The 27,925-nt window shown below is 37.5% G+C and overlaps 1 protein-coding gene across 7 annotated transcripts in view; it reads left to right on the top strand.

Annotated features, from left to right (window-relative positions):
- The window catches only part of CDK14 (cyclin dependent kinase 14), a 320,024-nt gene that overhangs the window by 114,515 nt on the left and 177,584 nt on the right, over nucleotides 1-27,925 (top strand). For all 7 annotated transcript variants that reach the window (XM_042801716.1, XM_032991372.2, XM_032991368.2 and 4 more), the window contains one exon: nucleotides 19,249-19,343. In XM_042801716.1, coding sequence (XP_042657650.1) covers nucleotides 19,249-19,343 — 95 coding nt within the window. The remainder of the gene's footprint in view (nucleotides 1-19,248; nucleotides 19,344-27,925) is intronic.

The raw sequence follows: 27,925 nt of genomic DNA, 5'->3' as shown, positions 1-27,925 counted from the left end.
CTGGGGGCTTCTGCTCTGAGCAGTTTTCTTCTCTTCCCTATTTAGCACAGGGGTCAAAACTGTTGCCTTACAGATTTGTCTGGTCTCCTGCTCTTGCTATCCCTCATAGTGTGATGGGAAAGATAGAAAAAGGATGGCAATTACAGAATATGAAGGTTAAAAGGAGGATGACAATCCTTTCTTCATGCAAAACTGAAGTATGTAACTACAAATCATACAGAACACTTATGCAGCCCTCACGGCTTTCTTGTATGAGTGGAAGTTGGTGAGGGTCCGTCTTTTGCAAATGTGATCTCCTCTTGTAGCACATGCTACCACCATAAAATGTAGACCTAAGTTAATTCTGCTCCAGGTAGCATTTGGTTTTGCCCTGTGACTGTATCCCAGTTGGAGTGGATTGAATTGGTGGCACAGATACTATCTGGTTGTTAGTGTGAATGGAGATACTAGGAAGCGATGGTATCACAGCTTGAATTGCTTAGAAGACCCTGAGGCACCCTTCCAAGTGCCAATACCTTCCATGGCTATCTGGTGAAATAAAACTTTGATATCATCTGGTGCTAAGGCAAAGAAATATCTCCTGAACCTAGGCAATTCTTCAACTTATTTTTTCTTTGTGAAAAGAATAATCTTAGCAACAGTACCATTTAGCCTTGTGATTAAAGTGGAGACTTTAAATCTGCACAAAGTCAGTTGTCTTTGTCAAGACTGCTGAGTGTTTTGTGTGTGTTTTTCCACTGCTGTGTCCTGGATTTTGAAAGTAGCAGAGCAAAGTGGCAACTCGGTTTTTGAACCGGTTCAGTCTGCTTGAGTTTTTTCCATAGTCTTTTGCACACGTTAAACTAGGTGACTGTTGTTTCTCAGCAGAATTAGTTTCAACTTTGGATAAATGCAAAATAAGGTTATGAGAAGGTTGTCTGGTTTCTTGGTGTTAAATCTTTCCCCTTTGAAGGAGATACATTACTACATGTATGGGAAGGAGTGTGTGGGTGCATATATATATCACGTGTGCATGTCTCTTGTATGTCTTTAAGACTTGACATAGAAGACTGACTAATCCTGTCCTCCAAACAAGCAAATCCTATGTGAAGAGTTGCATACTGTCTTTGATCAACCCAGGGAATGTCTCATGTGACCTGGCATGTACCCACATCTACATAAAGATAAAATGCTTCCCATGAAAGACATCCGTTTTTGTCAGAAGTTGTATCTGAGGCACATGACCATCTTCTTGCCACTAATTTCAGTCATCATTCATAAACACATTATCAGAACAGCTTTGTGGGGTTTTAACACAGAATGTTCATGAATGAATTATCCTAATTCTCCTGATGTGTGTAATTTATTTGGAAATATGGTATGAAACAGTCCTGATTCTTCAGACATGAGTATATCAATGAAGATGTGCATGTGCTACTGTTGGATCCAAAGCAGTGCTTTTGTTTTCAGTGCTTTTGTTCTCAGCACAGTAACCACTTTGTTTTGTTTTGTTTTTCATTTTGAAAAAAACTACAACTAGTTTGAACAGGTTCTAAAATTAAGCATCATCAGACTCTTTCCAGACACAAGATACTATTCCGTTTTATATCTATATAAATCACTGCTGTAATCAAAGGGAGAATGATCCTTATTTGCAAATGATGGGGCCATGCCTTCAGAATAGGCTTGCTAGTGAGCAGAAGAAGACAGGCAGCCTGAAAGGAAGAGGCTATTGCAGTATTTTGCTTTGTTGCCTTTTGTTCCCATCTTTTGTGGTAGCAATTCAGTTCTTTCTAAAATATGTCATATATTCAGGGAAGTAAAAAATCCCAGCATGGTAAAATGCTATGTTTAGGTCACAGTACTTTGCTGGAGATTTTAAGCATTAATTGTTTCTAAACTTTGAAATAATTGGGAAATATTTCCAGTAGCATGCATCTTTTTACTGGCAATAAATATGGCAGCAGCCACTGTAGTCAATAAGAAGCATGCACTAATACCTTTCATATAGGCAGAAAAACATCAGTTATCATCAAAACAGTGGAAAAGGGTTAGCAAATACTTCTTATATTGAAGTTACATATATGAAGAAGAAAATACATTATTTCTTTTCCTCCCTTGGTTTCGTTTTCTGTGTTCTTCACAGGCTGATTTTTTTTTTTCTGTGGTCTAACTGCTGCTGAATGCTGTAGGCACAGTTGTCTGAGTCAGACCATTGCTTTGAGAGACAGCACTGCTCCTTTTCATCTCTTGTATTTTTCCATAGACTGAAGATTGTGTTGTGAACATTTTAGTTCCATTTTTCAGTTTTTGCTGGGAAATATAGGAAATTTATAATTCAGGAATTATATGGAGCTGAAATACATGCTTCATAATGGGATATCCTCTTGCAGTGTGGGTGGAGTTACTGCTTTCAAGCTTTATAATCAATAAGGAGAGAGTAGCATTTCAAAATTAGAAATTGACCTTTAGTGTCTTCTTCAAAGCAATGAAAATGAATATCCACATTATTTTACTTTGGAGTGTTCCTCCTGAGTAAGCAATATAAAAAAAGCTGATAATGTATTTCATTTTTCTGCTGAGATGAAGGGGGACTGGATGGTTCAGAGACTGGTAATAGGATATTGTGACCTTCCACCTCTGAACTCATTTGTTAAAATACAAACCATGACAGTGAAGTCTAAAAGACACCACATATACAGCTGTAAAATCTGAAACTGTGTATTTCTGAATTTTTAAGATCTGGGCCACTTGTCACAAACTTCCACAGTTTCTCAGCTGGCAGCAAATTTAGCTGGAGCTAATTGAAAAGTGAACTAAAAACAAAATGAACAGAGGAAGCCTTGTAAATAAGGTTATATTAACTGTGCTAAACTTGGTGATTTGTATCCATTCTGATCTGATATACCTTGTTTGTTGTCCTTGTTTTGTGAAGCTTGGTTCAGCATTCCCTTAATCAGTGGAGAAGTGGTACCAGCCAGTTTTCTTTGACTATTACTTTGGGATGTTAGGAAGGGGCTAATACGAATAAGGATGCTGTGGATTTTGCCTTGAGAAGATTCTCAAAATTTGCATTGTCAGTGTCAGCTAATTTTAAGCATTTGACTTTTTGCTCTGAATCTCCTGTGAAAGCTTCCCAGCACCCTTTTTTGTCTATAGGTAACTTAAACTGAGAGGTAGTTCTTTGAAGCCGGTCTTAGTTGTACAGCTCAGGTACTTATATGACAAATATACTCGGGTTTTATTTAGTCTGGTTGTCCCTGAGCAGGAGCAATCAAAGTCAAGAGAGTGGTAGGAATCCTGATGTACCATCATGCTAGATTCTCAGACAGGGTGACAGCAGTGCCAGTGGGGCTGGCTTCCAACTGAAAACATCCTCCCTTCCCTCATATCTCCTAAAACTTGAGAGGAAAAAGTAACCCAAGTTACCGTGATAGGTTGAATATGACTGACTGGAAAAAAAAAAAGAAAAAAATCAAAACTGTACTTGCAAAGTAAAAAGAAAAGCTGATAAGTCAATATATTTTGAAGTTCTCATTTGGAAGCAAGTCAAAATTGACCTACTTTTATGTGGTCCAAATATTTCCAGAATTTTATAACTGGAAAAAAATATACTCTATATTTTACACATTTCAGTCTCAAATTGACAGGATAACACACACGCTCACTTCCCTTTCACCCTATTTCTTTGAAATCCAGGACATATGCTTGCTCTTTTGTGTGTTGTGAGGGCTCGAAAAATGTGTTTAATACTGGCAAGAACATTGTCATACAAGTATTTACTGGATTGTGTGTGAGTTTTATTAAGAAAATGAGAAGGCAGAAACCCCAAATGTTTAGCACGTTAAACTCTGGACAAGATAAAAATTGGCTTTTGTTGTTTCATTTCTGGTTTTCTCAGCATAGCAATGCCTAAATTGCTGCTGGTAGAAAACTGCCAGTTCCTGAAGGGGCATCTAACTCAAAGCAAAGCCCAGCAGGTCATGAGCCCATTGTCAAAAAGCTGTAAAGAACTTCTACACTTTTCCAGGTTACTTTATCTCAATGTATTTGTGGTCCTAAAAGATATCTTTCAATTTACAATTACGTGTTTCTTAGGAAGTCTTGGTTATAAAGCTGACATGGTTGAAATACTGGCTTTGCATCGAGATTTCTAACAGAATTAACATTTGAATCACTTCAGACCCTATTCACAAAGCAGAGGACTCTTTGCATAATCAAAAATGCTTTATTTGCATGCCACTGGAGAAGCTAAGGATTGTAGCTGTGGCTCACAAACAAAATTCAAGTGATCGGTATTGATGTGTATCTATATGCTGCTGTCTCTCAGCCTTGCTTGCACAAATAAGTACAAATCTATATAAAGGCAAAATAAAAGGTGTTAGAGCAATGTATAGTCTCCATTCAAAGTGTGATTAAAGAGGCTTTGCTTGTTATCTGTGCAATGACTAGTTGGACTTTGTACTCTACCAAATATGGATGAGGGTTGGAGACACTTTTGTGGCTGGGTTTTTGCAAGAGAATGGATGTCTTTCTAAAAATATACTCAGTACAAATGTATAAGCTTGAAAATTGCTCCTTCTCTTGAGGAGGTCAAACTAAATAACCTGTATGAGTATGTATCTGTGGATAATGGGTTCAAACTTTCTTAACACCTTTCTGTCAGATTTCTGCCAGTAGTCGGAGAGGCTTATGACTTGCATTAATAACCTTCCCATCTCCCCATTAGCCCATACATTCATGTTTTTCATCTATTTTTATGGCTATGGACAAGAAGGTAGAATGTCACATTCAAAGAATTTCTTTGCACATTAATAACTCCTGATCATAGTTCAAGAGCATGAAGCAACTTCTAACCTCTATGAGGCAATAGGAAACCTCTGGACCTTAAAAAACCCCTTAAGTATCAGGGGTTTTTATTCCTTTCTCTTTTCCTAGAATGAACTTCTGATGTGTTGTTGCTGTTAAGTTCTTTAGTGAAGTTTGGATGATGGAAGTTTTAGTTCCATGAAGAAATATGGGTTATAATTATTTCAACTTCAGATTATTTGATCTTAAAAATGAGTATGATGTGATCTAGCCTTTTACTTGCTAATATGTGTCACCTAACTTAATAAAAAAATTATTGAATCATGCTATGAAATTTTTAAACAAGTGTTGTGAGATTCTCAAGTCTTAACTGACTTCCTTTTAGATGGATTGGATATTTTTTTTTTTTTTTTTGAGTAAGGGACTTTGAGCTTTCGTTATCAGTGCTATTTAGTTCTAGTTAAATTGATTTATTTAAAAATATACTGATCAAAAACTTGAGGTTTCAATTAAAAAAAAAATAAAAGAAAGTGATGTTTAAATTAAATTAAAACTATCTTGGATAATAGATATACTCCTGAAAAGAGAATCCGTGTTTTTCAGTTTAGGTCTGGAAACTAGAATAGAAATTGTGTTAATCTCTATTCTTAGCACTTTCGGTTTCAAAAGACTTCAGAGTCTAAGCACACCATTAAGGGGAATATGTCCCTTTCTGTACATTGCTTTGGGGCTGTCAGCAAAAAGGCGGGTTTTACTCTGGTTCATACATCCAAGTTCTTTGCAGAGTTTGCTGTTTTTATGGTTGACTGAAGTGTATAAATTTAAAGTAGTTCCGTTTCTCATTCATTTGTTTTAATTACAAAGGCCATTAACCTTGTAAAATCATTGACAGAATTATAAATCTACATCTTTGAGAATTATGTAAACAAGTTTATAAAAGTTCCTCAAGTGAAATGAAATCCAAACTGTACAAAAGGGCTAGGTTTTATTAACAGCACTTGTTAAAGCCCAACAAAATGTTGGAAAAATACCTGCAGATAATTACACATTTCTTTATGGCAGTGACACTACTACAGTTCCTACGATATGTAACACTCATTGTATAGTTAAGGTTAGAGATACTTTCAAGATACGGATACCCAATCGTAGCTTCTTCTCAAATAAATGGTTCTTAGTATTTTAAACATAGTTTATCATGATCACAGACAGCTTTGGGAGAGGAATGTGTTTTACAGCTTAGACCAGGTTTGTTTATCTGTGGAGACTTTGTCTGTTTGTTTCAAACGTTACCCAGTTGTCATATGCGAGCATCCTAACCAGCTGGAGAAGAGGCATTTTGATGGGCCTGTTGAAGTCTGTGATCTGTCATCACTGGGATGCTGAGCCCTAATTAGAAATAAATGAGTAGTGTTCCTGTGTCTGTTTCATGCACTGAGTTTCCTTTTCTCTGTTTGGGAACATTACTGTTCTGCTTTCATAGGACTGGTGCTATTTGAAATACTGAACCGAGGTGGGAATTTAGGGAGGATGTTTAGCCTTGTGAGTGTTATCACTTTGGCTGCCACTATTTTAATATGCATATCTCAACTGGAATGTGCTCTTAGACTTTTGGATGTAATCAGTTCTTGATTTTTAGCCAAAGTTTTCTGGCACGTGTTGGAACAGGGATTTAGTATTCCTTGTTTAGTAAGTTCCTTCAGAGGTGCAGTTTACTGTTGCAAAGTGTTTGATGTAGCATACGCACTAACTAGCCATGCTGATGGAAGAAAGAAATTAATTATTGTCTATGGGAACTTGCTTCTGTCCTAATTCCTGTGACCTTTTTCAGGTCAGACCGTATTCCCCTGGCAGAAAAACTTGACCTACAAAACTTGGTAGCTCTGTTGAAGTCATTCTTTAATATACTTGGGATGAGGTGATGATGAGCAGCACATCACTAGTAAAGAACTCCAAGGACTTCATAGTGCTTGAGCTGTGTTTTCCTGCATATTAAGATGTTCTCACTTCAGTTGTGGAAACTAAAAACATGTCTGACCTTTTGCAGTATCTCAAAATACTGTTGCAGATGAACTTGCTTCAAGAGTTGCTTGGAAAAGGCTTATTTAGAGCAAGATGCATTCCCAAGACTTTCAGAGTTTCACAAACTGCTTCAAAGCAGTGGTGATTTTGTTACATTCCTGAATCTCAGTCTTATATGCAGAACATTGCTGCTTACACTGGACTTAAACTTCTCTGCAGTTGCACATTGCTGAGGAGTTGTGTCTGTGTTGGGCAGGTTTGTCTGGGTTCAGTTGCTGAGGTGATAGAGTCTCATCTTTGATCAGGCAATACTGATACATTTATAAGGAGATTATATCCAGTAGCTCTGTGATGTTCATGTCCAGTATTGGCAACATACTGATACAGTGAGTGGTCTACTCCAATCTGTGCGTGGTCATATCAAATTAACAGCTGTAGTTTGATTTTTCTCCTCACTTGATTTTTGCAAATACAAAGGAGCTCATCAGTTCTAGTTGCTACTACACTTATTGATTAAGCCACACAACCTATTAGTATTTTATTTACTGAGTCTTTCTAATTGAAATGGAAGTTACAGAGAAATACAGTGGTCTAGGCACGTTGTAGTTTTCCTACTAGATCCTGCAGCTTGCTAAGGTGCCCTTCTTGTTTTCTGTTCTGTTTCTCCTCAGGGACAAACCCCTTCATGCCTCGTGTTGGGTTAGCAAGTCACTTTTGTGTTCAGCTATAATAATAAACAAGATGGATTTAAAGAGACCCACTAAAGAATTGTCTTTATCTCAGGGCTCATGTACTATGTGGGATGATGGGCCAAGATTTAAGCTCTGGCTTTTGGTTTATTGGCTTGTCCTGAGCTTGTGAATGTCATTCAAGTCCCCTTGTGAGAATGGCTTTTTATGTGGCAATTGTCATTGCAGGAGTGTCAACACCCCACTCCACTCCCACACTTTGTATGTAGTTGTGGGGTTTTTTCTGATCTTGACGGACTTAAAAACTCAGCATGCATTATCCATGTCCTTTTGTCCCCTTTTGATTCCTGTATTCCTTCTAGCCTTCTTGCTTCCCTTTCTAATGCCTCTGGCAGCCTGGAAGAAGATGACTGCCCCACTGAAATGTTCAGCACTGTCCATGCCTGGGGAGTGGTAGAAAGAACTAGCAGAAATGGTGGTTAAGAATATATGTTGGTAGGTGATCTGAGGAAGAGGATTACAACAGTGGGTCTGGAAGAAATGCACATTACAGAGGCCAAGGTGTAGAAAGTACAAGGTGTAGAAAGCAGTAACAGGAAGGTGGGAAGGGTTAGTGACTTTGACTAGCCTCAGCCTATGGGATGGAGATGGGGAGTCTACTTACACAGGGCTAGGGTTTCCCACCCTTTTTGTCATTAGTGAGGTTGAAGAGAGAGGAGCAGAAATTGAGCAAGGGACTTGGAAATGTGTTTAGCCATGAACAGGTTTGGGATTGTGATTTTGGGGAAACTGTCAGAACAGTTTTTCTACTGACACTGTCCCATCTAAAACTAACGTTGGATTCCAGACTTCTTGGCTCAGACTTCTGCTTCTGCCAAATGTCTGAATGTTTAAGCATGCTCAGGGAGGGTGGATTCTCTGGGAGATTTTAGCTGCTAAACTGCAGCTTTAAAGTACAATTTTCTACTGACTAGATGTAAACTTTGACAAATTGGACAGATTTTCACAAAAGTGAAAAAAAAACACATCCTTGACCTGAAGTGTAACTTCTGAAGGCTGCTTTTCAATGCATGAGATCTGAGAACTGTTTGAAGAAAAGGTCACCAACATTAAAGAGCATATTCTCTAGTCCTCTCTTAGAAAAGGCTGACCTGTTTTGACTGGAACAAACACTGTTAGACACAAACTGCAAAAGACAAGGACATTTGCTTAAAGCTTGGCAAGGCAATACTGTCATTGTACAGGAACTGGTACTTTAAGAGGCAGTGCTATCAATTTTGCTTCTGTCATTGTTGATTACTATGATTACATAAAAAGAACTGGAAAAGCAAACAGTAATTGCTGTAATTGTATCTGATGCATGACACAACAGGATGGAAGAACTAAGGGGAATGGGAAGTGATGTTTTGTATCTGTATGTAGTAGACAGACAAGCTACTGGTTGTTGAGCTGGCCTTTAAAAAAAAAATAAAATTCTTACCACCTGTGGTGTTAATGGATTGTGCTGGCAGATCCTTTTAATGTATTTTCTCACATTTCTTGGGTGTGTTTTAATTATGTTGTTGATCAGAGTGTCTTCCAATGTGGATTTAGATCTATAGTTTGGTTGCTGTCATGCATCTACACAGGTAATTTTGAATCTGTACTTGGAAATTATGGGTATGTTTTTAACTAAAGTAGTGGGATAGAAACGACTAGTTTACCTCAACTAGGTCTCCTCTAAGCATCACTTAACTTTTGCATCACCCTGTCACTATCAGCTGTGGCTGTCAACTCTGTGAAGCTGAGGCATTCCTTCAGCCCATCTTTTCTGTTCTAGCACCTCTCCTGCTCTATCTGAGGGCCAGCTGCTTTTCAAAGAAACATACAGGGCTTACCATCTTTTGCTTAAAGGAAAATTTTTGTCCTTTAAAATGCAAATTTCAAAGTTGAATGATGTCCACAAGGTTTAAATAAGTATATGCTGCTCTAGAGAGTGACATGGTAATACAGATCTTCAGTGTTGTTTAAATGTAAATTTGTAAAGTTTGCAGTCATCCTGATTTAGATTTGGTTACATTCCAGAGTGAATAAAACAAAAATCCTGGTGGTCTGTGTTTTCTGTTTCCTCCAATGCTTGCACCTTAAATTCAATTAACATTGTTGATGGGTGTTATGAACTGCAAGAGAAAATGACAATTAAATGACAGGGTGAGAACCAAGACATTACCCAAAGACCACAGGGCAAAGGCAGAAGGAGGAAAGCGTATCTGTTCCTTGTGAGCTGATGGGGCCTTTACATGTGATAGAGTGCTTAAACTGTATTTTTCAGATGATGTGATTGCAAAGTGGATGACCAGCAGTGTTGGCACCAAAGGCCTTTGCTCTTGGTGATACCGTATCGCTAGCAGTTTCTGATACAATCTCTTTTACCTGATTTAGTCTGGAAAAAAATTTAACCTCCACTTGAATTATTGCTGGGTTTTGCTGCTGTAGTGTCTGCCAGCTTGCTTCATCCCTTTATTGCTTTTTTTTTTCATGTTGGAAATTAGTTTACAAGTTAATTGAGGGAATCTTGCCATTTTGTAGTTTGCATGCTTATCATGATTTTGGGTGGGAAAGAAAAAATTATTACAAATATTACTGTAAGCATCAAAGAGAAGTAGCCAGAATTAAAGTTTTTTCCTGTCCTTAAAAAAAGTTTTTAAAATGTTCTAGATATTATTTGTATTCTAATTATGTTTAAAAGTCTAGTAGTTCATTATTTTGAGTTGCTTTTTAGTGTTAATTACACCATGACTGGATTTCGTTCACTTTATGATGAAATCGTCCTTTTCCCATACTTACTCTGCATCCTTCTCTTTCCAGTTACAGAACAATATGCCATATTTTCACTGTGATTGATATTGCTTACTGAAATATTTGTAAAAATAAATATTTGCTAGCTTTCTACTGTGACTGCCTTTCTTTAACCTCTAAATCATTCCACAAGAGACAAAGTAATGCCATGTTCATTCCAGCACTATTTTCCAGCTGTGGGTGAAGAGGTATGTTGAGCTTCACCCACCCAGAAGAAGAAAATTAACATGATCCTTTAAAGGCTCCTGTCTCACTCCCTCTGAAAAATAGCAAGACATATGCTACAAGCCTTTTTTTTCCACTGCGTAAAGTGTGTGCTGACAAATCTGTCTGCTTTTCGTGCATCATTTTTGCTGAAGAAAATGGCCCACCGAAAAAAATAACAAAAGTAATTTTTTCTTTAAAACAGCTTTTCTGTAGAATTCCGCATTTGTAAGTAGTGGTTGAAATATGCTGGTAGGCAACTGCATTTGATGTTGATGCGACTAAATTCTTTCCCAGAATGTCTTTCTGTCTTCTATGGACAAAAATATTATTCCTTACAGGTACATACAGTTAAGTTGATTTCTTGTCTTATTGATGTATTGGGAAAAGTGAGTAACAAAACTCGCAATGACTTCAGCAGGGCACAAGTTTCCATATGAGTACTCTAGTTATTTAGTCCCTCATTTAGACAGTGTAATCCTAATGTTGCCAGTATATTGTTTACAGCAGAGGATCTTTATTATGGTTGCAAAGTCAATCATTCAGAAGTTGTCAGAATTAAGTTTACCTGTGAAAACTTAATTTCATCCCTCTGTACTGTTCATTCCTTGATTACACAACAGCAGCTTGTTCACTCCTGCTGCGTGATCTCTGCCTCTGTTGGATGATGAAGGTTTAATTTAATTCTGTGTTCTTGATGGGTGGCTCTAGCTATATGCACCTACTGTGCATTATTAAAACACAGATGGTTTTGAGATTTTCTAGAACACTTGTCACTGTACTCTGACTGTTTAAATATTTGTTCATCTTCTCAGCACTCCACTTGCTGAGAGTCTTTTTAAATGATGAATTTGAGATGACTTCTAAAGTACTTGCATAGCATTGGGTAATATCAGTGTACAGTGTCACTTGGGGTTCTGTAATAAATATGTGTACTCTGCGGTTCCGATAACCATGAATGAAGATCAGAAGTTGAAATGTCCAGAACATGAGGAACATGGTAATGATATCAGCTTGAGTGACTTAATGTGATGCCCTGCCAATGGTAGAGGTAAGGGTAAAGATCAGATTCATTTTTTTCTGACTTGTTCCTGGTGGACTTTTCAGCATCTCTGATGGATGGGCAAGGTCCTTCCACTGAAAAATAAAGCTGCGTCAGGTTCATACCTGGACCTATATAAAAATAAAATTTAAGCAACCACTTCTTCCACCTGTGAAAAAAAATGAAAGAGCTGGGAACAGCTAATGGGTACAAGCACAGAAGTTGGTCACTGCAGGATAAATTAGGCTGTGAACTTACATGTTGTCAAAAAATGCGAGATAAATGCAAGATAGACATGAAGCAGCTGTGTGCTGAAAATTCACACTGTGGCTTATCTCACAGTAGTGACTTCAGGAATGTTTATCTTGGAGAAGCTGAGTTAGCATTGCAGAAGCCCCTATAATTGTAGTCTGTCCTTGCTTTGAGCGCTTGGCATGACAGTCTTTATTTTAATTCAGATTTTTGTTTATGTAATTTTCTAAGTATTTGAAAAGGCAAATGGAAATCCATATTCCATTTTCTGGTGTTGTGTCTGCACTCCAGTGTTTCCTCATGTTTGCAAGTACTCATATGGACAAGTCCTGCTTGAACTGAAATATTAGCTGGTAGCAGTCATAGGTTGCTTCTGTCTGTAGACTGAAATTGGAGAATGAGGAAAACTGCCAGGCATTTTCATTGATTCCTGATGAAAGCAGTGGGTTGGTAATCCATGGGAATCTTAGGCTCCAATATAGACTCTTGTCTACTTCCCACTAAGTGTTAATGCTTGCCCACCCCATGCTCTGTGTCCTGTCACATTTCTGTCTTGTCTGCATGCTCTTACCTTCTATTTCCTGATTTTTTTCCACCTGTGAAGGCTGTTCAGTTGTCCTCTGCCTTTTCTTTCTCCTTACCAAGCTGTTCTATCTTCCACTGAGAATCACAGCCCCTTATGCTGTCTTCCCTTTTCTGTATTCCTCCTTCCTTTTACACCGCTGATAGTCCGTCTGACCCAAAGAGGCAATTTCAAAAGCTTATAACTTGACCAAATTTAGAGGATTTTCATGGAGATGGCAAAATGTGTATTCCTAGTTTAAAGGCCTCTATTTCCAGATTTTGAGTCTCTACTCCAAAATATGGGGTTTAGAAGTTGGGTTTTTTTCAAGGGGAAAATCCCTCAGTCGGTTACAGAAGTTGTTACTGAAGCCTGTTTTCTTTGTGAGACAGGAGGAGCTGTTTAGACAGAAAACTTCCAAAGAAGTCATCCTAAGGTAGATAGATATTATCTGAAAACTATGTCTGAAATTCAGCAAAATAATAACTGATAACAACCAGTAATAGTTTTATTAGTAGATTGTTACTAGTCCTAGTCATGCTATGCATGCATAAAAAAGTAATAGCAAGACTTCTGTTTTCACATGCTGAAATGCTTGAATACTGAAATGAACAGTGAAGACAAGATATGACTGGCTGCTACAAGATAGGAGTAGCATATTACAGTCTTTTTCCATGAGAGTCTGGCTTTAATAGGATGATGTCTCATTATTTTTAACCTCCATCTGTACTTGTGTCTGAAGAGCATTGTGAACAATACACAATGCATAAATTTATATCTAGAACATAATGAAAGAGACGTTCACTTCATATGGCAGCAGTCTTCTGTATATCTGTTAGAATAATATATTGTAGTGCTTTTCAGAGCTTATTTGATCAGTCCTCCCAATGCTTTGTTCCAGTTTAATAGACAAAGAAGTTTCAGCATGTGTGTGACTTGCCTATTGCTTAGGGGACTACAGCCTTAGTGAGAACCTCTGAAGGTGCCTATATGTTGCTACACACACTCTTTTCTGTACTTCTTCTTTAAGAACATGCTACACTTTCAGGTAGTAGCAGCAAGTAGAAATTTCACACAAAAAAAAAAAAAAAAAAAAAAAAAAAAGTACTTTGTTAAAAGTTCAACCCACGCGTGTCAGCCCAAATTTCAGCCTGAGGAGGTAGATGCAGTTATTGTGATCCACGTAGTTCCTCCAGCAAAGCAGCCTACCGTTGGAGGACTAGGAAATCCTTTCTTGCAAGGATGTGAGGCACTGTGTGCTTCCTTAATGCCAGGCTGTCATTTTTTTTTTGAGTTAATGAAAACTAGGATAAGGACCATTTGTTAAATCTAAGAGAGGCTGACATGAGATTGGAATTGGCTGCAAAGAAGGTAATTCAGCTAAGCCTACATAATAGCCCATTGGAATGATTTGATGCTTTTTCCGTTCTTCCTATATAGCTTGCAGATTCTTTTGAAATTTGTTAAGAAACTTCCTCCTGGAAAATTTTCAAGGCTGAACAATGACCTACATATCTTTATTGCATTGTATCCGCTAAGATCAGAGTGGAAGCTGACTGATTCTGAGCATTTATAGGTGTGCAGCTGTAAAATCAATTACTTGGGATTCTACATAATGATCACTCTGCACAATATATCCTGTGGTGAGATGGGAAGTCTGTGGTCAGTGTGGTCTTGCCTAGGATGTATAGTTTTCACTGAATTGAATTTTGTCATATTAGGGTTGTAAGAAAGCAAAGCTATTTACTCGTAGTAAATTATTTGAGATGGGTGAACTGGAAAATAGCAAAGTGTAGATTTGGGGACTGCATTTCTGAGGAGGAAATTTCTGCACATTTATTTCTGGAAAACCAAGAGAGTGCTGAATTCTTGTCTCTGTGATAGAATTGTAACGTTTTGCACACAGAAGTCCTGCTGTGTGGGGGGTGGATGAGAAGCATAAGAGACATTGTGCTCTGAGGCCAAATTTTAAAAATTGATAGAAAAAAATGTGTAGATGGAAGCATAAGTTGCTGAGAAGGGAAGCAGAGCTTCTGTAGTTTGTGCAGGCAATAAAACACATTTGAGTATGTTTGCTCAGAACACATGATGAGGGGAAAAAAAACATGAATGTTTTCTCACTAAAAATGCCTTTCCAGGAGAGCTCAGAGACTGAACCCAACTGTTTATGCGAGGAAGTTGGCACTTTGTCAGAGAGCACAGTTGTGTCTGCAGAGTGTGAAAAGCCACAGAATTTTACAGATACGTTGTTGGGCTCTGAAGCACAACAAATTACTTGCTTTCACAAATTTCTGCTACTGACTAGAGCGTGTGGCTTTAGTGTCTCAGAAATTAAACAGGGCAGCAAAGATGCACAGTTGCATTAACAGTATTAGATAGGTGAAAACTGTCATGATGTGCTGTCTTCAAGAGTAAAACTCTCACAATGAGAGATGTCTGCCTAGAGTGACAGTGAGAAAGGGTGAATACTGTATGTGAGAAGTAGCATGGAAAATGATGAGCACTGGTGCATGATGCATGTCCCAGAGTACACCTCTACTACTATACACTGAGTAAAGCAGGCATTTTCATAGCTATATTTTTAGAAAAATTATGGGACTATCTCAGCCTTTTCATGTAGTAGGAATTCCGCGAGAGTATCAGCAGCAGTTGTACATTACAGTGAATATGAGCAGTGTGAGATTGAGTTCTTCTGCTACTGCTGAGAAATGCTTCCAGGTCATGGAAGTATCAGACAATTTGGAAATCATGGGTGATTCATCTATCTAGGGCCACAGTGGAGTTTTGTGATTTTTCACAAAGTTGGAACAAGATGATAGTCAAGAAGTGCAAGACTGAATTAATTGTGGTAGGGTTATCTGGGAACCATAATTAATGTTCAAGTTTAATGTACTTGCCATATCTGAAAGTACTGTCTTTGCTAGTGCTGCTAGTGAAAAGTTCTTCCTGCATGTGGCCTGGGAGTTGACAGTAATAGTTACTTTTGTTGAATTTAACATAACAGCTGTGAAATGTTACTTTATGGGTATGAAGGAACAGTCTTTTTCAAAACACACCAAGTCTTCTAGAGGTAAGTCAAGGCTGATCTAAAAGACACAAGGCTTTGTTAATGGGAGTATCAGGCGTGATCTGATGCTGTAAACTCTGCAAGGAGCAAAGACATAATTTACTGATGCTGCTCGGGTTTTGGGTAAGAGTTGGCTACAGTCCATCTGGCTTGGCTTGCTTGTAGAGTAAGTGTACTTTAGAACTCAGCTCATCTGGGAACAGCAAAAAGCTACTTGACCAACACAAGCAATAAGGCAGCTTGCCAGGAGCTTATAATAGATGAGAGCATCCCGTTGTTGGAGGAAATGTCTGTGATGGTTATTCAAGCACATACAATGTATTTCCTTTAAGTATGCAAATATGGTTATTAGCCCTTGATGGAGAAGTGCTGAGTGTTGATACTTCTGGTGGCTCAGGTCATGAGCTCGTGTACAAGTCACAGAAATTATCATCTTGGATGTCATTAATTATTGAAGTATGGCACCAATTCCTTTGCCCTGTTTTTTTACTGCTAGAATGTGGTGTAAGGGAATGTGCAAGCACAGGTGACAAAACAAGCACCTGCCCGTTCAAATTCATGTAATATTTTGCACTAAGTGTTTTAAAAAAACATTTTAGCATTATTTGCTGCTGTGTGTCCTCAAAATTCATTGGGGAAATTAATTAAAAGTGCTACCATCTGTTTATCTTGCATTTAATACCAAGGGTAAAAAAAGAGTGTCAGCAGTTTTGAAGCAGCATTATATAATTCTGTTGTTAAAAATACGTGCTAAAGACACAGTGTGTACTTGAACATTGGTCCAACTTTTTTGAGTTGTTGCGATGCTTTTTTCAACAATATTGTAGTCTTTTTATATTAAAAAAAAAAAACAACTCCTTGTGAAACGTCTGGGTGATAATCACTGGATGGAGATGGCATCCTCGGGGAGAATTATTTTGTTCTAGAAGTGACACCAGGCACAGCAGCACCTAACTTCTTGCTGAGCTCCAGTAGCAGCTGCACTGGCAGCTTCAAAGGTGAAGTCAGGCTTGTCTCTGGCTGATGCTGATAGATTCCCTGGACTCTTTTTCATTCTGCTGGATGTGAGTTTCTTGGGTTTGTCTTTGAGTTAGTGGAGTTCATCCAAAGTTCTAGTCTCTTCAAGCAAGAAGTTGTCCAAAAGAGGAGGTGTATTGTTCATCAGTTCTGAAAGGGGATGTTTCTGGAAAAAAAGCCCCACGCTGAACACCCTTGGTTCATAATTCATTTTGTTTTTAAAAGCACTCTTTGGGGGGAAAAAACAACTTTCCTATTTCATACAACTTTTTTTTTTTTTTTTTTAATTTCCTTTTTTCCCCTTTTTTTTTTAATCAACAGCACAATGTTTTCACAAAGACAAGCAAAAAAGTCCTGATAAAAGAGCACACAGGGTAATTCACTAGTTATGCTTGGTTTCTCACAATATAAATTGATAGTGGAATAGCTTCTTATTTCCACAGTGTAAAGTTAGTGCAATTAAGATGATTTTGCTTTCTGTACTATATTATTTACTGTATTTCACTTGGACTAATGGGGAAGACAGAAATCTCACCCTGCAGGTGATGTTTTGTAGTTCTTATAAAATATGGCAGATGTTGAATATTGAGGATGTAAAAGGCAAAGATTGGATATTAGAGAAGATAAGTAAGACTGGGGGAGGGGACCGAAGAGGAAAGACATTATTTGCAAAGACCTCAGGATAAGCTGCTTTCAGTGTACTGTTTAAGCTTTAATGACCCATATACAGATTTTAGCAACAAAGTAATGGCCAAGTAGAGGAATTAAAGGCCTCAGGTGATAATCTGAATAGCAAAAGCTGACAGGGGTCATAAATACTATTACAGTTCAACACAGGCTCTGCTAGGAGGCAGTTTTTACGTTCCCAGCCTCTCTGTGTGTATGGTCATTTGACAAGGTTTGATGGAGGAGCTGGTAAAAGCTCAGGTACTGCAAGTGAACTCTTCTTGGGATTCACCTCGGTTAAAAGTTTTAATTTCTGGTAAAAGGTACCTTTTGGAACAGTTGTTCTGATTATCTGTTGTTTGTGTTCATACCTTTTTCAGTAGCAAATTTTCATTGTTGTCCTTTAAAAAATGCCAACATATAGAAATCTCTGAGCTTTTACTCCATTAAATTCTCCAAATGGTAAGATGAAGATCCTGTGAAATTTGTGCATGGCTCTTCGTTTGAGAAGAAAGCTTCTACTTAACTTTTGGAATGTTAAAAGTGACTAGAGATGCACTGATCAAATGTTTTAAAAAGAACAATTGTAATTGCAATAGCTGATTTACAGCTCAGTGGCAACATATTCAGAGCACAGGAAGGATTTCGCTCTTCTGACTCTCTGAATAGTGTGAGTTGTGGAGTGCATGCTGAAACAAGCTCTTCTGAAACATTTCTTCTCACCTTTTCAGCCAGGTTGAAGGGTTGCCTCATTCCTGATCATGGACCTTACTCTCGTGTTTGCAATCCTGTCATCAGCATATCTGTGGTATACTCGCTTTGAGGCTGCTGTATATTATTTTCCCCTTTGCTGTCTAACTTCTGCCTAGCATGAGCTCTGGCATTTTGCTGCTGAGGATGCTTGTAGAAGAACACAGATTCAGCCAGATGCCATGGTGTTATTGTGTTGCTTCCTAGAGTGATCAGCTTGTCAGATGGATCTCCTAAAGACCAGTATGAGAGATGATACATATTTACCCTAGTTCTAAGACATATGACCTCTGTAGTTACCTCAGCCTTATGGAGCCCCCTCAATAGGACAGCAAGGGGTAATAGTGCCATGGAAGCTCCCTAGCTTCCATTTTGCACAGCAGTGCAGAGACACGCATGTTGGTGCTTCATTATTTTCTTTAACAGAAGAAGAGGAGTGACAGAAGAAAGTTCCATGTTATCCAGTACAGGAATATGCCACTCATTTGCATGTCTTTGTATGTATTATTTACTTTGCTTTGGTGACTGATAGTCCTGCTCGAACATGTGCATGAGATGATACAAGGCACCAATGACAGAATGACATTGGTAACAACTCATGGATTGTCAGCATATATTGCTAGAATATGCCACGTCTTGTGGAACATTAAATATGTAACATGGTATGCACATTAAATATGTATTATGTTGTAAAAGAAATTTAGTGAAGGAGATCACCTGGAAGTTCACTAAATAAATCTTTATTTGTCAATAGTCTGAAAACGTGATCTAGTGTCATTAAAAATAAAAATTATGGTGAGAAAATGCCATGTATTTATTCTCCTGAGCTAATACAAATGATTCCATCAAACCTGTGTTCTGTTTAAGAGAAGGGAGAATTATTGCTTAATATACTATTCTTAGGATAGATGTTGCACTTTGTTTAGAAAGCAACTCTGTTGTGTTGAATAGGAAATACGATGTTTTGAAAAGACACACTTGACTTTTACCTGAGACAAAAAAATTATCTTTGAGTGTAGAAGTGACCTTAGTGTCTGGCTGATCAGATGTGAGTGACTGATTCACTTAGAGGAAGCTGCGTAAGAAAAGCATCTCTTGCTGTAGCTCATTTTTGCCTCAAAGTGAGGTTGAGTTTGACCGACAAGTTGGAGAAAATAGCACTCAACAGAAGGGCATGATCTTCAACCACACTGAATATGTGGAACTCATGGACATAAGAGATACTAAAGTACAACTACTGGTTGTCAGGTTATGAAACTGATGTCAAAAAAAATCATCCAAGTCACTAAAAAAGAAAGCCAATCGTAAAATATTTGGATCCTTTTTAAGATAACATGTATGTTTTGCTTTTCAGCTTCTCTTTTGAAAGGATTGAAACATGCTAACATTGTGCTGCTTCATGACATCATTCACACCAAGGAGACCTTGACACTTGTGTTTGAATATGTGGTGAGTAAAGTAAATAATGTTCTGGATATGGTCCAGAGTGTATTGAATCTGATGGAAAAGCTCTCTACCATTGGTGATCTATGGATCAGGCTAAAATAACCCTTTATTTTCTTCAGGAAAGCGGAGGCTATAAGAGACAATTCTTTGTAGTGGAGTGGGCTAAAAGTGGAAGGCTAGGCTAGACTGGATTCAGAGGTGGTGAAGTGGCTACTAAGGCTCTTGAAGGACCTTAGACTGTTCATTTGACTTTTCAAATTGGTTCTTTACTCTGCTTCCTAGTTATAGTTTGTCTATTAGAGCTTTTTCTTTACTGATGTGATCAGGTAACTTTAAAATAGGTGAGGATAATGTGGGTAAGAAAAACAGGACTGAAATGCTTAACAGGTAATTTCTTCATTAAAAGTATGTAAGTTTAAATGTTTTTTGTTGTGACTGGCTTGTGCATAGTGTCTTTTTATAAGCAATGTCTGTAAAAAAGAAATCTAGTGCATGAAATTTAGAATTTTTGATTATTATTTTTTTGCCATGACTAGTGTTTTACCTACTAAATAAAACTTCAATTTACATAGTACACAGTGTAATGATCTAATTGTGTTCAGAGTATTACTTTCCAAAGTCTTAGGTTTGGCCTCCTAATTAATCTTCTTAGTTTTTCTAAGACAAACATATGGCATTTATGTAGAACTACTTCAGCATTTAGCTGTGGAATTATGCAATGTACTATCATAATTAACCTCCCAGTTTTCACAGATGGGTCCAAGAACATGTAATTTAAAAGAAACAAAGGAGTTTCAAGAAGGCTACATTTTCACTATAATATCTGTTATTGTGTTGTAGTCAGTAAGACACGGCCTTTATAAAGTACAGTGATTACTAGTTTTACACTTAGTACGTACATACTGAAGACAGATGGAATTGTTATGTGCGTTTCTTGGGAGCATGCCTTAAATTTTTACATGATAGTGCACACAGCATCTTGTCTGGAGAAGCCATTGATTTTGTCTATTTACATAGAAATGCTACAGTATAATATTGTGGGTATTCATCTAGAGGAGCCTGCAGAGCGATTACATGCAGTACATGTTGTTTTACCTCAAGTATAGGAACATTAATGAAAATTTAATTCCTTTTCTTTAAATCAGTGTTTCTTCTGCTCCTGACCTATACACTGAATTAGCATAGGAAAAGCCTTGATATTTAATTTTATATAATGGTCAGTGTAGACTTATTTGCATAACTTTGCATGACTACATTTTGCAGTCCCTTTTATCAGCAGCTGTATTTTAGCTGTATGCATCAGAACCAATTGAGAAATGATATGTATAGAATATTTCTCCCTAAAATAGATGTCTTTGTCTACTACAGTAATGTCAAATTTCTAGATTTTACATCCACTAGTAGTGTTTACAGACTCTGGCTCCCTGCCATGTGTTATATCATGTTACTGTCCATGATAAACAGGGACACAGACTAAGCTTCATGCAGCAGCTAGTTCTTCTGAATTCACTTAGCTGTTTGTTGTACAACAAGGTGCTGTTGGGATCAACCCTATGGGTGATTGCACCTTTTTATTCCCACGGTGTTTGGTAGCTATTGAAGCTGTTTCAGAATCTCATTTAGTAATGGTTTCTAGCAACTGATCCAAGAAGTATTTTAGTATTTTGGCTGGTTCAAGGTGGTGTTCAGGAAGAAAGGGAAAGATGCTTTCTTCTCACCAACCAGCCTAAGGACTGTATAGTAATGGCATTGTAACTTGCTGCTGTGCCATGAGATGACAGAATTGCTTAACAAAAGTCATTTTCATCCTTAGGTAATGTAAAGTTCTAAGCTAATCAAATAGCTAATGCTATCTGAAAAAGCTTCTGCTTGAGAATGCTCATGTAACCCGAATTGAATTCTTGTGGGTGTGCATGGTACATGTTTTAACTGCATGATTGCAATGACCCTTTTTGTTCCTTTTGGCAAAGAGCTCTAATTTGGTGAATAATATGAATGTGTAGAGGCAAAAATTACAGTTTCCTATTTAAATCTATAAATTTTGGCAGTTTGTCTATGAAATCTAGTTGTGTAATTGGTGTTACTGAGCTCTATATCTGTAATGTCTGTTTTGGGGTGATTTTTTTTTTAACATTTGTACATGGTTTAGCTCAATAATGTGAGTGATTTGTAGTGAAATCAATAGAAGTATTCCTATGATTAAAACTATACGGTGGAATACATTTTTGAATGACTGAAACCTAAGAAAACTAAAAGGGGTTGAATTTTATTTACTTCATGAAGTGACATCATGGGACTGGCACACTGTTGCCATTAATCACTATTGGCCATTTCAAGCATAGTAAAAAACATCTGAGAGAGATGTCATGATTAAATTAGGGATGAACACTTAGTGATCCAAGAATTCACAGAAAATGGGAACTTTGGGTCACTAGATCAGTGACGATTCCACTGGGAAATTAATACCGATGAAATGTCTGAGGTTATCAGAGGTGTTCAGTTTCAGCATTGACCCTGAAAGAGTAGAATGAAATTTAATTTCTTGTAGCACCTTTCACTGCAAAATGCATTGCAATAGTAAGTTAAAAGCTGAAAGCAGAGTAGCTTCTGAAAGGAAACATGGCATTGATTAAATTCTCTGGATACCTCAAATTAGAATTTTTTTTTTATACAGAAGCCTGTCAGATCAAAATATGACAGAGCTTTTTAACTTTAACCTTAGTGGTCCCCAGAAGCAAGAAAAATCAATCTTTAAAAATTCTATCTGACAGTTGAAGATCAAGAGAAGTTCTTTCTCCATATAAATATTTTGGTGTTGAATGTGGAAGAAGAGAAGGAGGGCTTGCTGCTTTTAAATGAAAGAACTTAATTGAAAATAGCTTAGTATATATAGTACCTTGTGAGTAGGGCATAATTTCTTTGTATGCTTTGGTAACTCTTATATCAGCTATGATTATTGTTAGTCATTCAAGCGTACCAAAAAGGGAGCTGAGAGCTCAATTCTCTCACTGGATGACTGAGAGCCAATGCTCACCATCTGAGAAGTTTTGAGGATGAGCTGCTTGGAATCACCTCTACAAAACCTGAAGGGCTGATAGTCTTTCATGTATGAAAGGTAGAGAAGATGATTTCTGCATAGGTAACTGGGAAGTACTAAACAAGACCTGAAAACAAAATGTGAAATTTTGACATACTTTACATATGGTGTCTGAGACTGCAATGACTTCCAGAAGAAAAAGATTAGTTCAGCTTTACAGTTCAGAGTATGACTATTCACATAAGTTTTGTGCCCCTCCTCTCCAGGCAATGTTTAGGTGTTAGTTTCTGTGACTTTATGGGTATGCCAGCTGTAGTGCAAGTGTCACTGATACAGCCAACTTTGCCCAAGGAAATGACAAATTTTGCAGGTGAGATGTCAGACATAATGAGAGATCTTTGAAGGTGGGTTCACACCTGTTCCTTCTAGAATGATCATTAGCTGCTACCATTTGTTTCTTCATTTGTTTATTTAAAAGGAAGATGACTGTATTTAGAAACACTTAATTGCTGAGAGGCAATCCTAACCAATACATATCGCTACAGGCTTGGTAGGATGATAATAAAGTTTTTAGTATTATGCATAATTATGTAAGTATATTATTATCAATAAATAAATCAACAAGTTGTTCTATTCCTGTCTTGTAAAAGTGAGCTTGTATAGCAATACTTTACATTACACTTTCAATATTTATGAACTAGATTTGAAACAAGAACAGGTACATTTATAATTGGAAGTATGAGTAATGAGTAATATTATTTCTGCCTCAACAGTGAAAAAGCTCCAGACTAATCTAATGGTGTAATTTAAAAGCAAGCATTTTCAATTACCTTGCCTGTTTTAATCTTTGTGTATGTTTTTCCTTCTTAAAAATTACTCTCCATTAAAGAAGAAAGTTTAATTTTCATTGCTTCGTTATAGCAGCTAAAATAGGTTGTTATACAATGAGTTGGCTTAATAAAGTTAATTAGTTAAATTTTCCTCTCGTTTCCCATAAAAAAAAAAAGAGGTGTAAGTTTCTCATTTTAGTGATGATTGAAATTGGAGATACATACTGTTTATCAGAACTAAAAGTTACAGAGCTGAGGTTTCAAAACCTGAGATTTTGAGTTTGTTGTGGGACATCTTAGATAAGTGTTATGCAAGGTTAAGACTCATTACTTAAAAGGATTGAAAATTTTTGCATTGAAAATTTTGAATTTCTTATGACTTTTGATAATTTGGATGAACACTATTACTGGTTTCCTGGTTTTATTTATTTTATTAGTGAACATGTGTTGGAACTAAAGGTAGGATGGCACTGCTTGTTTGTCAAAACAAACAAAAAAAGCCATATTCTTTTAGTGGGTGAGAGAGCAGGGAAAATCAATAGTGTCCCAGAGCTGCTTTTGAGCTCTGATCACTAGGGCTCTTCAGCGGTGCTTAATAGCTAGAGGAAATTAGGGAAACTGAGCACAAGAAGGAGGAAGGGGTCTTCTAAGCCTTGGTTGGGAGTGAAACTTAAGTGGAGGCCACATTGACTTATTTTTTTGTGAGAGTGAAACGATGGGCAATTTTCTTCCTGTTTGAGGTCAAGGTACTTGTCCAGCCACAGTAAGCAAGGACTGAAAGCTAGTGAAGCTCTGCAGCAAGCCAGATGCCTCCTGCCACCCTCTTGGCAGACACCTCTGCTTGCTGTGAATACGCCTCATCCACCCGGGGAAGGAGTGGAGCTGTTGAGGACTCCCAGCTTGGAGGCAGTTGAATTTAGTAGTTTCCATTTGCTTTGACCGGAGAAGGAGCAATTCCCCTGTCTAACCCCTGCCTTGTGCTCCTGTCTTGCCCCAAGTTGCGCTACTTAAATTGCCATCAAAAAGATGACAGAACAAGGCTGAGAGGGAGCAGAGAGAAAGGAAATCCCCTACTAGTGAGAAGAGGCAGCAAGAGATTACTGCTCTTGGGAAAGCCTTGTTTTTCAGGTTTTAATGCGCAGATCAGAAATGGGAGCTGCTGATGTCAAAGTATAGGTTGGAAATGCAAACAAAGTCAGCTTCAGGAGGTAGGGATTCTTCAGAAGGAATTTCAGAAGGAAATTGCTTGGTGCTTTGCCATACATGGGGATTATCGGGAAAGGAGGAGTGAAAAATTCTATTTAAATTTAAACAAAAATACTCCTGCTAGGCTAAGAAGTGTGCACAGGTTCAGCGGGAGAAGAAAAAATATTACTCAGTTTGTCTCATCATCCTGACTTTGCAGGATCTCACAAAGGTAGTGTAGACTTCAGACAGAGGGTGCATACTGATTAATACAGTGTTAATAAGTTTAATCAGGATTTACAGTCTAACAGATACACACAGCCTCCCAATGTGTGTATATCTGTACAAAGCATGTTTATTCTTTGTACAATTCACTAATTTTTTTATGGCCTTACCAAATATTGGTTAGATTTGCAGTGTGCTTTGCACCATTTAATAATTAGCATTTATTATTTATGATTCTTTTTATTAACTCTTAAGTGTATTCAGTGTAAGTATTTAAAAAAAAAATCACAACAAAATCAAAGCATAAAGAACATCCAGAGTTGAGCTGACAGATGGAACACTGGAAATCACATGATATATTCTATCTACTGACGGATCTCAATTAGTTTTTTCCTAAATTACAGATGAAAATTTCAAAGGTCATTGTAGTCCATCAAAAACACATAGATGTTGTAAGATGCATATGCCAGCGATAACAGTCTACTCAATGCAGGTGAGGCCAGACCCTGAAATAGTAAATGTGTGCACACAAGGAAAACATGAATCATCTGGAGACCTGAGAGTAAAAAGAACAAGAATGAGCAAACATCTAGAATAAAGGTTTCTGAGAAAAAAATCAAAGTAGGGCTGTTTAGAGTTGGGAAAAAAAAGGATGAGATGGTTACAAACCTTTAAATATATCCGAGAGAAAGGCAGTGACCTATTTCCATGTCAATGGTAAAAAGGATGAAAAAGAAAATATGAAATTGCAGTAAGGAAAAGAAAGATTAAAATATAGGAATGTCTTTTTAATGTTAACGATAATAAAGCAAGGAAGAAGGTACTATGGGGTGATAGTTTCTCTAATACTGGCAGTCTTTAAGAACAATTTAGACAAATCAGCAGAATGAAATGTCATTGATAGTAGATATAGGTAAGTTGATTATTTTTTCATCTTGAGACCCTTTCTGTGTGTATCTTTCTGCATCTTAATTTTTATCAGTTAAATATGAATATTTGTAGTCTTTCAGTGAAGTTAATACACCATTACTTTCCTGTATCAGGAACTGAAGAAAAAATATGTCAGTTTATTTTACTATTTTAAACAAAATAAATAAATAAAAATCCTTCTAGTCTTAGTTTGGTGGGTTTTGAGTTTGTTTTGTTTTTTTTTTGTTGTTGTTGTTTTTGTGTTTGTTTTTGTTTTGTCTTGTTTTTTTATTGATTATTTCTGTATTACAGATTTCTGGACAGCTCTACCATCAGTAATATTCTGGTGGCATCCCACATACTATTCTTAATTTCAGGAATAAACTGTCATTGCCCAAGTCCCTCTAAAGTGAAACCTGACAGTATCTCAGCTTGCACTAGAGATTGCAAGCTAATTAAACTTTTTTCCCAGACTCTTTAATAATGTGGGTTGTAACTGCTGTTTAATTACTCTTAAAATGAGAAGCTCTGATTTATTCAGTGCAGATTGAAAAAACAAACAAGCAAACAAAACATCAACCCCAAAGTAGCTGTTTGGAGAGTGATGATTGCCATAATTCTAAATCTTAAAAATAGATTTTTCCTTTCTGAACTAGCAGTATGCAGCTTTGTAGTAATTTATTCCTATTGATAAAAAGTACATCTATGAAATCTTTAAAAACAGAAACTTGGAGTGAGTAATTCTGGCAAAATAATAATAATAAAAATTCTGGAGTCAGAATGAAGAGATCAGTAATTGCAGATATCTTTATAATATGTTTATAGTTTTAGGATATAAGAAGATAATTAAGGAATGGTTGTCGTGGTTTGAGCCTGCTCGGCAACCAACCACCGCAGCTGGTCACCCTCCCTTCCCCCTCCCCACCTGGGAATGGGGGAGGGGATTAGAGGGGTGAAGGGAGACTCACAGGCTGAGATAGGAACAGTTTAATAATGGCAATAAAACGAGAACGATGATGATGATAGGAAAAAAAAGAAATATATAAACAGGCAATGCACAATGCAATTGCTCACCACCTGCTGACCAATACCCAGCCCGTTCCCGGCCAGCGATCCTGAAATACCAAGATCCCGCAATCGCAATCTCGGAAGCAAGACAGAGAGCTCCTTCCCCACCACCCCTCCTCTATAGAGTGAGCATGACGTTCCATGGTATGGAATATTTCATTGGCCAATTTGGGTCTGGTGCTCTGGCCGTGCTTCCTCCCTGCTCCCTGTGTCCTTGCGCATGGGCAGGACATGAGGAGTTGGAGAGTCCTTGGAATCTCAGCAACAGCTGAAAACATCAGTGTGCTATCAGCATTCTTCTCATACCAAACCCAAAGCTAAATCCAAAACACAGCACTATTCTAGTTCCCAAAAAGGAATATTAACTCTATTTCAGCCCAAACCAGGATAATGATGAATAAGAGGAATCAAAAATCAAGCCTGAGTAATAAACCAAGTCAATACTTGAAAGTTAAAAAGGCCTGTTCATTTTTTCTTGTTTTACTGCTCTGAGTAAAGAGGATATAATCCATGGAAGCATAATTTTTCTTTTGTGCACCTTGCAGTCTGAACTGCAATTTTCCCTATAAAATTTTTATTAATCTTACGATCATGCATGGACAGTTAGGATTAGGAGGCATGGCAGAAAACAGTCACTCAGCCAGCATGAAGAGAGATCTACAGTGGGATGCCGAAGCTTTTACAGAAAGTGTTTGCGCTGCTTTTTGCCTGCCCTGAATATGGCATTTTTTTTGTAGCCCAGCACACCACCATAGCAAAGACTCTTGTGCCAGCTCAGCTTATGTAGATAAGTCTGTACCAGCCATGGCCAGTGCTGTGCCAGTGTTAGTGTGGATACTCAATGTAGTATGGCTGTATGTGGATTGTCAGCCTCCCTGCCGGGTATGTGTTCTGTTTACGTGGTCCTGGAGTGAGTACTCTCACCAGGAGTTTAGGGATATCTGCCATGCTCTATTGAGAAACTGTATTTTCAATTTATTTAATTATTTTTTGGTTTTGTATGTGTGGATTTAATGGTCAGTGCTGTAGAAACCTAATGACTTAGCAAATTAAAGAAAAAGTGCACACACACATCTGTGTGGGCACGTGTATTACAACTTGCTCGGCTTGTAAAAACTGTCCCAACCCTGTTGACTTTGGGGACTGTAAGTCCATCACAGTTTACACAAGCTGGTGATCTGCTGCTAGGTTTTGATCATACTAAACAGGAATTCCTACTGGATTTTGAGATGTCATTCTTTTGTTAAAATAATGTCACTAAATTAAGTGTTTACTGTCTCTTTAACCTGATTGATGAAAAAATCAAGGATGATACAATTATTAAGGTGGCC

This window comes from Tyto alba, unplaced genomic scaffold (assembly GCF_018691265.1).
Source record: "Tyto alba isolate M040663 unplaced genomic scaffold, T.alba_DEE_v4.0 Super-Scaffold_38, whole genome shotgun sequence".
Lineage (NCBI taxonomy): Eukaryota > Metazoa > Chordata > Aves > Strigiformes > Tytonidae > Tyto > Tyto alba.
This window is presented reverse-complemented; position numbering and strand designations above follow the sequence as displayed.